The sequence below is a fragment of the Bidens hawaiensis genome, unplaced genomic scaffold (genome assembly GCF_021521415.1).
Source record: "Bidens hawaiensis isolate Kalapana, Puna unplaced genomic scaffold, B.hawaiensis_p1.1 tig00017464_1, whole genome shotgun sequence".
NCBI classification, from domain to species: Eukaryota; Viridiplantae; Streptophyta; class Magnoliopsida; order Asterales; family Asteraceae; genus Bidens; species Bidens hawaiensis.
In genome coordinates, this window is record NW_027492642.1 from 456,220 (window position 1) to 471,113 (window position 14,894).

The window sequence follows — 14,894 nt, forward strand, 5'->3', positions numbered from 1 at the left end:
GATCCAGTAGTTATTCCAGCTTTAGTAAGAGAACTAATGTGATTACCCATCCTTAATTTTTCATCCTTTCAAATGACTTGATAATGGAGGTCAAGTCAGCAAGGGTGGTGATCTAAAGATTTGTGGTTCTCGTGATTGTTATCACACTACTGTTCTAGGCATAAGGAAGGGAATTGAGCAACTTGTCATTAATTTCAACCTGATCATCCAATGCCAGCACTTTCGATCTTGGTAATCAAGGTTTCAAATCTCTGAATGAGGCTAGCAATTGATTCTCCTTGTACATAATTGAGCATGTTGAATTCTCCCTTCAACATTCCCTTCTTGCTTTTTTTCATTTCCAAGTTTCCTTCAAACTTGTTTACCAATGCATCCCAAAGACCCTTAGTTGTGGTGTAATCCCTCAAGGTTAGTGCAATTTCACGTGAGAGGCACACAGTAAGAACATCGAAGGCCCTATTGTCTTCATTGAGCATCCTTCTATCAGTTTCATCATAATCAGCTACACGTTTTGGAACATCACCATCAGGAGTGGAAGTTGTGGGCTGATATGGACCTTGTCAAATGGTCTAAGGAGATTATAGTCAATGATTTTAAGGTAGTTTTGAAATCTCCACTTGAATTCTTCAAAGTCATTTTCCCAAGTCATTAGCTTTGGAGGCTTCGTTGTAGTCCCGGCTTCGTTTTCAAACATCACACAACTCCTTACAGTTTCGTTACTAACTTCTGAGTTTGGATTGGCCATTGCTCAAACAACTTTAAGATCAACATAAACACAACTGGGTTCTGCTGAAAATCACAAGTACAAGGTATTCGAATGGAGTGTACTTGAATGTAAAGTAATTGAATATAAGGTAATTGAATGAACAAGCAGATTCAGGGAAGATGGTTAAGTATAAATCAATCGAATGACTAAATAATCTAATCGAATAGACGAGTCTAATCGAATAAGATAATAATCTAATCGAATGGACTATTCGAATCGAATGGGTATTAGATTCGATAAGGATTTGATTCGATTAGAGTGTAATCTGGATTCGATTCGATTGCTCTGGAGATACGATTAGATTGTAGTTTGTATTCGAATCGAATGGTGGTTCGATTCGAATAGACACTCGATTCGAATATGCTGACTTGATTCAATTCGATTAAACTTGAGTTCGATTAGATTACAGTTTGTATTCAAATCAAATGGTGATTCGATTCGAATAGACACTCGATTCGAATAGAGTCTGTACTTTAGGAAGGTACAGTGTGTACTTTCCTGCCACCTTTTTCCAAGAAATCTTTTTTGGTGAATGTCACTTCTATCAACCTTGGCCCTTTATGGATCTTCACAAAAACCAATGTTTTCACACTTTCAAACACCACTTTTTGAATATTTTTAACCTCTTTAACCCAAATTTCTTGTACTGTGAGCACACAAATTTGAACACAGGGCTTGAACACTTGAAGATTATGAACTTTATGAACAGTTTTGTAGCTTAGAGTAACCCGTAACCCACAATAACTCTTGAAAATCCATCTTTAACACAAACAAGACCAAAATCTAAGGTTGTGACCCAAGACTACAACTAGTAGAGCCCGAAAGCTCTGATATCAATTGTAGGTCCCTTAACCGAATCTAACAACACAAAAACTATTACTAGTTATCTTGGATCAACCTCTACACTAGTTAGCGGAAATAACTAGTTAGGACCGAGATCTCGGATCTTGTTTGTGTGTTTATTTCCGTGAGTAAGAGAAGAGAAGAGAGAGTTTTTAAGTTAGTAGATATGGTTTTTGCCAAAAGTTGTTATGTGTATGAGTTACACACACCTCATATATTGTGTGTGTACTCATGCACATCTTTCATTATATACGGCCCAATGGGCTCAAATACATATGGCCTTGGGCCCAAACATACATAATCAAAAGTTTAACATGCTAACATAACATAAACAAAATACAAGATACAAATACAAAAGACTAAACTAGAAATGGGCCTTACAGAAACCACATATATCATGTCATCTCCTTCCTTGTAATACAGTTGGATACATTACCAAATAATGGAGTGTCATCGCCAGACAACTACTTATAAAATCTGATGGGCCTCAGCTAAACTTACAATATAAATAATAAAAAATTCAAACTAAATAAAATAGTTAGAAATTCCTTGTTGTGTTCTCGAATTCATTTAACGAAGGAAAAGAAAGCATTTCCTTTCCTTTCTACCATTTTCTTTTCCATTCTCCCCGTCTCTTTTCCTTTCTTCCCAATTCTTTCCATTTCGGAAGGAAACAATCTCCTTCCATTTTATTCTTTAATTCTTCTTCCTTTCTTTTCCTTTTTTTTTTCATTAATGAAACTAAGGAACGCACTTTATATTGTGTCCTTCCCGTCCCTTTCCTTTCAAGAAAAAAACTCGGGTACACACCTTTTTTTTTGTTTCCCTCACTATCCTTTAATTACCGAAATAATTGTTGTTTATGGTCAAACTGATAGACGTTACGTATCGATGGACATTTACCGGGGAAAGTTTGTATTTCATTGATTTGGAACGAACAATTTACCGATGAACCATCAAATATGTTAATCCATCGGAGATTTTGTATTAGATTCCTGGGCTAGGTTTTCCATTTGTTTGTTTAGGGCCTATTTACAAATTTTAAAGACAAAATGATACATGCTCTTTCAAGATTGTAAGCATATTGAGAACATCCATTTTAGTTTGAATAATTCACGACACCCGAGTGTTTTTGGTAGCTCATTTTATCTGACAGTCTTTTTATTTAAATTCGGTAATTATTTTATTAAAAGGCCGATAAAGCTTAACCCATGAAACCAAACCGTTAGGCACAGTTCGGTTTTAAGTTTCAACGGTTTGATTTAATCAAAAATAATTATTATTTGGTTTACGGTTGACCTAAAAACCGTCAAAACCGGACAGTGAATACCCCTAGCGTCAGCTAGATTTCATAGTTTGACATTCCTTTTTTCTTTTTAAACATTCTTTGATGCAATCAGCTTAGTTGCCTATATGTTGTGACAGAGCTTCAAGAATGTTGGACATAAGTTGATAAAGAAGTGTATGTTGGTGAAGTTAAGATCCTATGTGCAACTTGAAAAGACTAAACCATGAAAAAATCATAAGCTTCCCAGAACTTTTAAATTTTGGGTGAAATATCTTTTTGAAAAGTTCTTCAGAATTATATGAAGTTTAAAATTCTAAACTTTACTTTAGAAGTAGAACTGCGGTCTTCTAAGGCGTCTTTTTCTTCAATAGTTGACCGAATACTTAACGATTATAATTTGTAATTTTTTGAATATTTAATGCATCATCTAGGTTCACAATCCCCTCGACCCATTGAATGATTGTTTGTTTCAGGATTAAGGTCGTTGAATTGTATCAATTTTACACTATAGCATGATGATTTTAATTAGTTATCACATCCTATCCTAGTACGATGGACAACCTTTAGTTTCCTTCAAGTAGCACTCCTAGCTTATAACTTGATGATTACTAGAAGCATTATTCAATGTCTAAAAACACCAGCGACTGATATAAGGGTTAATTGGGGAAGATGAAAAGCGATGGTCTTATGATGAAAGATTTTAATCGAAGTTAATAAACAAAGGTTTATCGGATTTTAATAATCCATATTGAATGGTATTTGCCGATAATAATCTATACACATCACTAATGATCCAAATTTTAAAAAGTTGGCTCCCAATGGTCCCCCGTTAAAAATGACTTAACGGCGTTACATTTTATACCGAATTCCAAAGTAATGTTTTAAGGATTTTAATCGGAAGAAGGATACAAGTCGTTTTGTGTGAAACTTCCTTCAACCATAAACAAAACTTCTTTTACGTTACTTTTTATCCTTAAGTTCCACCACATTTTTCCCCCATTACCAAATATTACATCCAAATTAGTTGAAAACGTCCATGTATGTAATTTTCAAATCAGGCGTCACGTAAACAACAATAGCACTGCATATAAGGTTAATAATCAGATAACAAAGTTTCATAAATACGAAGCCAAGGCTTATACTATGGACTACCAATCCACTTAATGGGTCAAAAGTAATCCTGTTAAAATGGGCGAGGCTGGTCAGGGGTCGATTCAGATTTCAGAATTGGTTGGCGTCTTTGGAACAAAACTGGTTCAAGTAAAGATAAGCTCGGATCAAACCAAATTGTCTTATTAAAGTACCATTTGCTTAACCTGTCTTATTAAAGTATCACTTTGCTTCAGGTCATAACATGTCTGTACTAAAATGTGTTTGGATTGACCCATTTTGACTCGTTGGTTCGAGCCTGTCTAAATTGACATGTTGGAAACTAATGTTTTACTTGGAGCTCGTATCTTTCATTATTATCTTATTGTTCCCCAAGCTTGTGTTAGTTTTCACATCCAGAACTAATCTATGTGTACATGACTTCCTTCTTCTCCTCCTTTATGTACATAAAGTAATTATAAAAGTTAAATAGCGGCCGGTTGAATTTCATGGAACCGGCCAATTTACTTTGGTCGATTTTAACGGTTTATAAACACCCATAATTTTAATATGTGACAAAATGGCCACACTATTAATACTATATAAACGCGTTTAGCCATTCTAAACGATTACCAAAAGCCTATCCCCAAACGATAAATACTATTTTTGCAATCTGATTAATAAACACCGGATCCTATAATCCTAATATCATCATGTACAAAAACTCATCCAGAAATAAGGCACTCAGTCCCTGCCGCCGAATACATCATGCCTTAAAAGTTAAACCTCGCAGATATGAACCGAACTTGTTTCCTGAGCTACACCCCAATATGCAGTTTTACCAAAATAAGCCGTTACACCCTTTAAAAATCCCCGTACATAATTTTCTTCAATCTGAAATTTTTCAAACCAGTTATAAATTACTCTCCACAAATCCCCTATGAAACTAAAGATACAGATAAATATATAACCTCAACATTTAAAGGTGGAGAAGATAGCCAAGAGAGTTGTTCAACTTGACAAACGTCCACATTTCGGGGCAGAAACATCATTATATTTGGAGTTATTGTTTGAGCCACTTGAAACAATGTGTACCTGTATATAAACCGCAATTAAATGAAATAGAAACATTTAATGATATAAAAAAATATAAAAGAAATATATGGTTTACCCGTCCACTGGCTTCAGTAAGTCGAGAGTAAAATTCTCAGTCGTCTTATACGATGGACCTCCCCATGGTGGCGAAAGAAATGCTACATTTCCCTAACAATAGACATGCGAAATGATGTAGTTTCATAATATAATGTTATGACATAACAACTTATAAGTGACAAATAATAATACCTTTAGAGATGGTGCTAGTTGCAAAAAGTCTCCAACTATGAAATCAATATAGCTATCCACACCATAAATCTTTGAATTGTTTGATGCCATCTCAACTTTTTTAGGATCAATATCTATGGCAATAACATGATATCCCCTACAAATTATGAACATTTAAAGTATATTATAACCGGCAACAAAAACTATTATAATTCACCTTGGGATGTTAAACAGGTTGTGTTTGAGGATTGGCGGGTCCAAACCAACACGAAAACGAACCCAAACACGAAAATTGTGTTAGAAACATAACCGAAGACGACCTGAATAGTCGCCACGGGTTGACCCAAACACGACGACCCGTTTGACCGGAAAGTTTTTAATTTTTAAATTTTTTCCACATACTAGTATTTTTTTACATTTTTACAACAAAATACAAATTTGTAGTAAAGAATTGCATTCTAATTATAAAATCTTATGTTAATTTTCTTTCTTGCTTTAAATTTTGGTATAACATACCGAACCAATTTAATTTACTGGACAAAACACATTTTTGAAAAATAAACTAAACAATAAATAGCTTAAACGGGTCAACGTTCAAACCTGCCTGGTTGACCCAAACCCAGCTAAACGAGTTCTACCCGAAACTGACCCAAACCCAGCTATACCAAACCTGAACTCGCGAATTTTCGTGTTAAATTTCAACCTCCTTTTTTCTAAACACAAAGGTGGTAAATGGCACGAACACGGAAATCGTGTCAAACACGTGAATTTGAACACGACCCGCATAGTCATAGGTTGACCCGAACACGGCCCGTTTGACCAGAAAGTTTTTTATTTTTAAAATTTTTTCACATACTAGTACTTTAAATTTATATTTTCACAACAAAAAAAACGCAAACTTATATAAAAGAATTACATTTTGATTATAAAATCTTATGTTAATTTTCTTTCTTGTTTTAAATTTTGGAACAATACACCAAACCAATTTAATTCATTGCATACAACACATTAAAAAAAAAACAAAATAAACAATAAATGGGCTAAACGGGTCAATCCGCCATTGGGCTTGATCCAAAATTGACCCGAACCCGTTTATTCCAAACCCCAATCATGTTGAATTTTAAATTTTCAAACCTTCAAGGTAGCAAATTATCAATAGTTGACCAGAAAAAGTCAAACTTACAGTGCAGCAAACTGAATGGAATTACCACCCATCCCAGCAACGCAATCGACAACGACTCCACCGCCGACGCTCCGCTGCGCGTGGCGGACGGCAATTTCCTCCGGCGTGACGGAGAACCATCCTTCTTCGTCCATTTTGATGCCTTCATCGTACCTAGAGAATAAGCTGTACCTTTGCAGCCAGTACTTGTTAACCTTTGGGCTGATGATGTTGTTGGGTTTACATTTAGCCCTGATTTTAACTGGGATGGTTATAAGTAAAATACAGAAGAGTAAATAATGTTCGGAATTAAGAGGAAATTGCTTACGTTTTCGTTTGAGGGTTTTTGATCGCTTCTTTGACTGACGGTTTGACCTTGTCATTTGCAGAATTTGTGAATGTTTAGTAGCAGGCTGGAAGACGAATATGAATGGGAATGGATTTAACTTTTTAGGTTTTTTTTGTAACAATAAAAAATATAAAATAAATTAAAAATTAAAATTCATATTTTTGAGTGGTAGGGACATTTTAAAAATGTTTGACGACGGAAATTAGTTTGTATTCATCCGTTTAATAGATGAATAAAAATTAACAAGGAATTTCTTTCGATCAACTATATTATAAAGTAAAAGAGCAGACAAAGAATCGTTAGAAGTTAGACCAAGTATAGTGAAGGGATTTTTAGATACTACAAGTATCATTACATCACTGCCACGTAGGCATTGAACATTCACTAACAATTCATTGAAAAATACATTATGGGTTAATAAAAAACATTTATTATTGAATCTTTGTCTTTTATAAAAAAGGTGAATGGATAGTTTGATTGGTTGGGAAAAACTTCCCCCCCCCCCTTCGGGGTTAGTTAATTAAAAGTACCGTCACATTACCAACACGCGTGCATTGGACATTCACTTAAAAGCGGCTAAAGGTTTAGTAAAAAAACATTTATAATTAAATATTATTCTTATAAAAAGATGAGTGGATAGTTTGATTGGTGTGGGGGGTTCAGGGTTGCTGTGGTTTTGTGTCACACACTAACGCTGTTAAAACGGATGAGGTGGCAGAGAGTGGTGCCACCCACTGCTCAGCTAAACTTAGTTTTAGGCCTTAACTCACTTATCTTTGAAACTTCAGATGACCAACATTTGACTTTTGTTAAATTACACCCAACTTCACTATATACATGTTATCCAAGACGGACTCACCTTATGCAGGCCGACTTAATGTGAACCGAATTATTGATTAATTTCAGATAAAAACGTAGTAGAGAAAATATATAAAAAATTTATAAGAAACCTTAAGAATAATTGAAATGAATCCATAGTATCAAATTCAAGGTTCTTGTAGTGATAAATCTCTTATGCACAACTTTTAGTATTTTAAATTAGTTAAATAATTTTTTTAGTTACGCCTATTTTAGTCATTTTATATATTTTATTAAAATCTTCAGCTGCTTTATTAAATATCTAAATATATCTAAAAAACTAACAGTCACCAGCTAGTTTTACCAAACATCCCATAGGTCTACTCCCAACAACCTCAATTATTTCATTAGTCATCGTTTAATTCAATAACCACAAGTTATCACAAATGAGCTTGATTTTTTGTTTTAAGAAATATAAACATGGTTCGATTTTTGTGTTTTTTTCGTTTCAAAAGAAGTGTGAATTTGTGTGATTAAATTCTTTATTTGAAAGATTAAGGTAGCGTTTGATATGCATGATTGAGAGGCGTAATGGAATAGACCATTATGATTGAATGAAAAAATGTGCTTGGTTGGTCAATGGAATGGAGTTATCAATTACCATGTTCATTCCATTCCCTCTAAAACACTTCAAATTCATTTCATCTCACCCTCTTGTGTTTTTTTTACATTTCATTCTTCTTTCACGCTATATCACCTTCACCACCCTCCAACCACTACTACCAATTGCTCTCTCACCACCACCACCACCACCACCGCCCGCTACCACTCACCACCACCAGTCATCACCACCACCTGCCACCGCCACCCCCACCCCCACCCATCGCTCCCGCCCGTCACCACCACCCATCGCTCCTGGCCATCACCACCACCACCCGCCGCTTACCACCGCCACCTGTCGCCACCAACAATCGCTCATGCTCATCGCCACCGCCACCAACAACCACCACCATTACTGCTCGCCGCCCACCACCGCCACCACCAACCATCGCTCTCGGCCATCACCGCCACTCACCACCACCCGCCACTCACCACCACCCGCCACCAACATTACTGTTCGCCGCCCCCACCACCACCCCATCGCTACTCATTACCATTTTTATTTTATTTCGGCTTTTTCTAGCTTACCAAAAAAAGTAAAAAATAATAATTCATATCATTTTCACATGGCAATCATTCTTTTAGTGGTTAAAACACTTAAACTTTTAAATGGACAGCTTATCATTTCTTTTTCTTTTTTTTTTATAAAAATGAGCTTAAATGAATTAATTAAGTTAAACAACACATATTTAAAGAAAAAAATCCCAACCTACCGAGATAATCGCGTTTATAATTCTAACTTTCATCACATAAACTTGTTTATATTAAAAATTAATTTTTGCTTTTATAATTTGATAACTAACCTTTATCTTTTATATTTGGCCATCAACTTTTATCATTTAAACTATAGTTCGTCATCAAATTTACTTTTATCTTTTATACTTTGGTTTCTAAACTTACTTTTATTTTTTATATTTTGGCAACCTAACTTTTTGCCTTTAGACTTTGGCCATCAAAATTATAAAAATCAACTTCAAAACTTATTTTTTACATTGACCATTTAAGAACGATACCTTGTTGTAAAGAAGTTATCTTTCTTTTACTAAAAATTCAAGATGTAATTATTTTTTTTGCAAATACAGAAGTAATGCAGTTTCTCATTCATTTTCGGACCTAATTCAGTTTAAACGTAGCTTAAATTACACACATTAATCCAAATCCCATATTACAAATGTTTAATTATTAACTAGTGTTCTTCCCGGCGCGTTGTGCCGGGCAGGTTGGTAAAACCCGAGCGATGGTAAAACCCATGCGTTGATGGCGTAAATTACGTGTATTATTGTATCGGAACTAAGACCAAAAAACTATAAAAATTGAGGTGGGCCAATGACGTGGCGACGGTTGGTAAAACACGGTCATTGGTAAAACCTGACCGTTATCAACCGGACGTTGAGACGGTGAGTCAATGCGAATTCGTTGGTTTTTGTCATGTTCGTTACGATACCTGAACTAAAAAAACATCAGCATTCGGTCGGTTTTCGTTATGGTACCGGAACTAAAACAAAACGCGATGAGTCTAGGCGAATTCGGTCGTTTTCGTCACGGTTTCTTAACTAAAACAAAATAATAGAAAAACAAAAAGAAAATTGACATTCGGTTAGTTTTTCGTTATGTTAATTACATGCCGAAACTAAAACAAAACAAAAACTAAAAATAAATAGAAAAAAAACAAATAAAAATCCACCAATTCGGTGCCGCAAAGTAGCCAAATGGGAACTTTGCGGCACCAAAGTTGTAAAATGTTATATATAATAATTTTGTTTGGAAAATTATAGGCCTTAGAAGTGGAGGCCTAAAGCTCTAGCTTTATTTCGCCATCCCTATGGACGATCCTGAAAAACCGAACCAATACCGACGATTCATCGTGTCCTTGCCGCAACGTGCTAGTTTAAAGAAGCTCTCGAGAGAGGGTTTAGATCCTGTAGGATTTCGCGTGAGGTAACCAACGAAGACGTTAGGGTTACTTCGCGAAACAAGTTCGAGCTGCCGCAAAGCGTGTAGCTTGAACTTGATTTTCTAAATACTGAAATATATAATTTACGTATAATTTTCATTAATTCGTTTTTAAACCCTAGATGGACATATTTGATTTATTATTTTATTTATAGGTAAGTGTCATTTTAGTACCTGTGGTTTATTCAATTACGAAACTTTCGTATTGATTTTGAATTTATTGCAAATGGATACCTCACCTTTTTAAAACTTGCAATTTAGTACTTTTTTTAACTCCGTCTATTTTACCCGTTAATTTAGGGGTACTGTGGTAAATTCAATATTATTTTTTTTCTTTTTCGTTTTTCCTCTTCTCTTCGTCTTCTACTCAATCTTTCCACTTTTCTCTTTAAAAAATATTTTTCTTAAATCCAAGCACACCCTAAATCCCCAAATCCAAACCCCAAAAATCCAATACACAACACTGGATTTAGGTTGCAGAATGAGAGTTTACTTGAAATTCTTTTGCATTCTCATAAGATGTTATTGGTGGTAAGGGTAGGGTTGGTGGCGACAGGTCTGGTGGGCGGTGCTAGGGTTAGCGGTGACAAGTCAACGGTGGTTTTCTGGTTTGTTGTGGTTGTTTCATGGTAATTGTGTAGGTACTGCAAGTGGGGGATGGGATGTGGTGGTACTGGAAGGCTGGGGGTGGTGGCGGTTGATTTTGTGATGGTTGTATAAGGTTGGATGGTGATAGATGGTGGTGGTGGGGGGGGGGGGGTTTCGGCAGTAGGTTTTTTAAATGGGGTAGTTGTGGATTTAAATGGAGATGTTGTGGTATCTCACCGAAAATGGTGACCGAATCAAGAGAGAGAGAGGTGGTGGTGGTGGGGAAGATGTAGAGAGAGAGAGAGAGAGTGGTGAAAGAAGAGGAAAAATGAGGTAGAAGACGGGGGAGAAAAGAGGAAAAAAGAAAAAGAAAAAAAAATAATGAATTTACCATTGTACCCCTGACTTAACAGGTAAAATAGACGAAGTTAAAAAAAGTACTAAAATTGCAAGTTTTAGAAAAGTGAGGTATCCATTTGCAATAAATTCAAAATCGGTATTAAAGTTGCGTAATTGAACAAACCATGTCACACCCCGAAATTCTTAACTTAAAACAGCGGAAGACTTAACTTAAGTCGTTCTGGTTATGACAGATGCCGATAGCCAATAACAATAGAATAATTAATAATAAAAGATTATCTTTCATTAAAGAAAATATATATTACAACATCAGAGTTTTTATACACGTGTCATCGCACGTAGGGGTGTTCATCGGATCGGATAACGGATTATTCGGGTTATTCGATTCGGGTTATTCGGATTTGAAAATTTTTGGACCCTATCCGAAATCCGATCCGATCCGAATTAAGAATATTCCTATCTGATCTGAATCTATCCGAATTCAATTCGGATCGGATTCGGATAATATCCGAATAATCCGAAATTATCCGAATAAACCGAAATAAACCTAAAAAATTTTCATATTTTTTTGTTCTTAACATTTAATAGTTTAAAATCACAATAAACATACAAAACGAAAAATACGAATTACTCTTAACACAAATTTAAAGTTTAAACTTCAAATAATAGTCTAATAAATATACAAAACTGGAAAATACCACTAAAAACATGTTTTTATTCGGATTAAACGGATATCCGAATAATCCGAACAATCCGAATTTTTTAAAATTCCATATCCGAATCCGATCCGAATCCGAATTAGTTATTCGGATATTTGGATTGATCCGATCCAAATATCCGAATAATAATTCGGATCGGTTTATTTGGGTTTTGGTTTCGGTTCGGATTTCGGATTTTTTCGGATTTCGGATTTCTTGAACACCCCTAATCGCACGGTCTTATTTTAACATTATTCAAACATGACCCACCCTCCTTTCCATGCCTCCTCGAAACCTTCACTTACCTTAAAAGCATATTAAAATAATGGTCAACACTATATGTTAGTGAGTTTCCCTTTATAATAAAAGTAGTATATATATATCGAAAACAACATCCATATAATGATCTTTTGTCATTATATCCAATATCAATTCGTGTGTAATCGTCACTACACCCCGGATTATATCAAAAACATCCCGTGTATAATGGTTTACCGCCATTATAACACAAACCCGTGTGTAATGATCTACTGTCATTACATCACAAAAACAATAGGCATTTTACTTCTTAAATGTTGTTGTAGACAAGCAAAGAATACAACATTACGTATGACTATCATAGTTGATAACCTAACACATACCATACTCAAAATACGCCCACTTCTAACCCAACGCGATGGAAGTGGGGGGCGTCACCCCGATAGATCTACCCATAGTTCTGTGTCCCTTTCTAGGGTTAACCGTTATCTAGCCAACTAGATCATCCCGCGTTTGACACAGTTTGTAAATTAAAATGTCTTTAATGAGATCGATATGTAATTTAAAGAATATGATTTTCCCCCCAAAACAATTATAATAACATTTAAAAACAATTCCAGTTAAAAACGAGGGGGTTCGATAGAGAAACTCATGGTTTGCAGCCTGTCGTTTCAAAATCTCGTGTCTTATATTAGTACACGTTTTGTTTATAAAACTTAGTTTAGTTTTTATATCATCCTTTTACTTTAGTAATCCTAATCTAATGTCCACACAAGCACATAAGCAAATAAGTTCCTATTAAGTTAACGAGTATACATAGTTCGGTTTCGCGTTAACTATTAAATAACTAAGTCAATTAATAATCAACTAAAATATAAATATATTTTAAGTTTCAGTTGCTGGAAAGTCTTAATAAAATATTAATCTTTTATTTTTCATAATTCTTGTCGGTTTTGTCGGTTTTATGTTTAGAAATGACTCGTTTTGTTTTTTTGTGTAAAATGTAACTTTTAAATCATGAAATACTTGTTTCTTATATATATATTAGTCAAGTTTTATAAGTTACATTGTAAAAATATATTATTTTCATTCTTGTTAATATTTTCTTAGAATAGCAATTTTTTAACGTTTTCGTGTCGGTTTTCGCGACACGAACTGTTTATGACTAAATTTTATCATCTTGTCATTTTCCCATGTATTATATTATTTTATACATGAGTATTATACCACTTTAGGGGCTGTTCTAAAACAGTCCCTAATAGTTGTGTCGGTTTCGTTTAAAAAGCCGATTTTTCGACCGTTAACGTTACCAACATGTCAAATAAGTTGAATAAGTATACACTAATCATCTTATGAACTAATTACACATATAATAACACATAATTCACCATAAATTCCAATTTTGATCATATAAATACACAAGACACGTTTAATCGAGTTTTAAGTTCCTAGTTCATATTCTAAGTTTATTAACAATGTTACTAATTAAATTTGTTATTTTTTGTGCAAATATTATTAAATAATTTAAAAGTCCAGATCTTCACCCTATTTAGTAATTTCATAACAAGCCAAAATACTTTTCAATAAAGGGTTCTTATTCTATTTTAGAATAATATAGTTTCATGATTCAAGTATTGTCCATTTTCAACAAAATCAAGTATGAACTTTTGGATGATTCTATTATTTATAATCAATCACTTTACATCATCCCTATTGAAACATCCTCAAAATTTTGGTCCAAATTTGAAAAATTAATAAAGTTAAAGGATCAATAATAATCTCAAAGACAAGTAATGAGAAAAATATTTTCAAGATAAATAATAAGAAAATAAGATAAGGAAATAAATATATAAGATAAGTCATCCCAGATGAAGGAAATAAGAAAAAGAAACTCCATCCCACATGAAAAGATGTAAGAAAGTGGAAGCATTCCACTTGGGTAAAAATAAGGAAATGGAATCCATCCCACATGGAAAGTGGTAAATAAATGGAAGCTATTTATAAGAGATAGAATTTCCATAGTTATATTCTTTTATGTTAAACATGCACCAAGTGTTCGCACCCGACGCGCACGAACGAGGACGAGGCCAAGGGAGACGGCGAAGGGCGTTGAGCGCAATGTGGCACTTTGATGGCGCACTTTGCACTTCGCACGCTCGCATCGCCGCTTGAGAACCGCCTTAGTATTTTTGGATAACGAGATTTAGACCTAGACATGACAACCAATAAAAGACAAAGGACCAAAAATGAAAAATAATATCCAAGAACCCATCGTGATACGCGATGAGTCCAAGAACACGGCCATCGTGTATCGCGATGGTCCGTTATGACTCAGGGACACGTGTCACACCCAGGTGACACGTTGCAGGTAAGGCAGGCCACGTGCGACACGTGGCGTGATCTAAGAAAAGTGGGCATCGCGATATGCGACACGTTTAAAGAAGAGCCCATTGCGTATCGCGATGGGACTCAGTTTCAGCTATAAAAGGGGAGGCCACGTGCTTATTCTCACACACACATTCCCACACTCTCTCTAAGTTACTTTCTCTCTCTACACCGTTTTGCGTGCCACCGACCCGACAAATATCACCTCGTAAACCGTATCAATACCCGGCGTTTCCTCTTTCCTCGGAATGAGTGCCACCCAAAAGTAACCCGGTATTCCGCCTTGAAGTACGTGCACGACCCGGCAACACCTAAACATCGCCTCGATTTGCGTGCCAAGGAAGGTTGATCAAGATGCCTCAATAAACGTACAT

The 14,894-nt window shown here is 35.1% G+C and overlaps 1 protein-coding gene across 1 annotated transcript; it reads right to left on the reverse strand.

Moving 5' to 3' along the window:
* Nucleotides 1-203: 203 nt before the first annotated feature.
* On the reverse strand, nt 204-5,578 carry LOC143553973 (uncharacterized). Its single transcript, XM_077043850.1, has 5 exons — nt 5,331-5,578; nt 5,158-5,249; nt 4,958-5,081; nt 4,773-4,880; nt 204-545 (listed from the first exon to the last, which is right to left on the reverse strand). Exons 1-5 carry the CDS (start codon nt 5,481-5,483, stop codon nt 204-206), a joined length of 819 nt encoding a protein of 272 aa, XP_076899965.1. The 5' UTR covers nt 5,484-5,578.
* Between the last annotated feature and the right edge of the window lie 9,316 nt (nt 5,579-14,894).

Coding starts and splice junctions, on each gene's coding strand:
- LOC143553973 (XM_077043850.1), bottom strand. CDS start 5,483: ATGTTCATAATTTGTAGGGGATATCATGTTATTGCCATAGATATTGAT. Junction 5,250..5,330: donor AACTAGCACCATCTCTAAAG/GTATTATTATTT, acceptor GTCTATTGTTAG/GGAAATGTAGCATTTCTTTC. Junction 5,082..5,157: donor TTACTGAAGCCAGTGGACGG/GTAAACCATATA, acceptor GTTTATATACAG/GTACACATTGTTTCAAGTGG.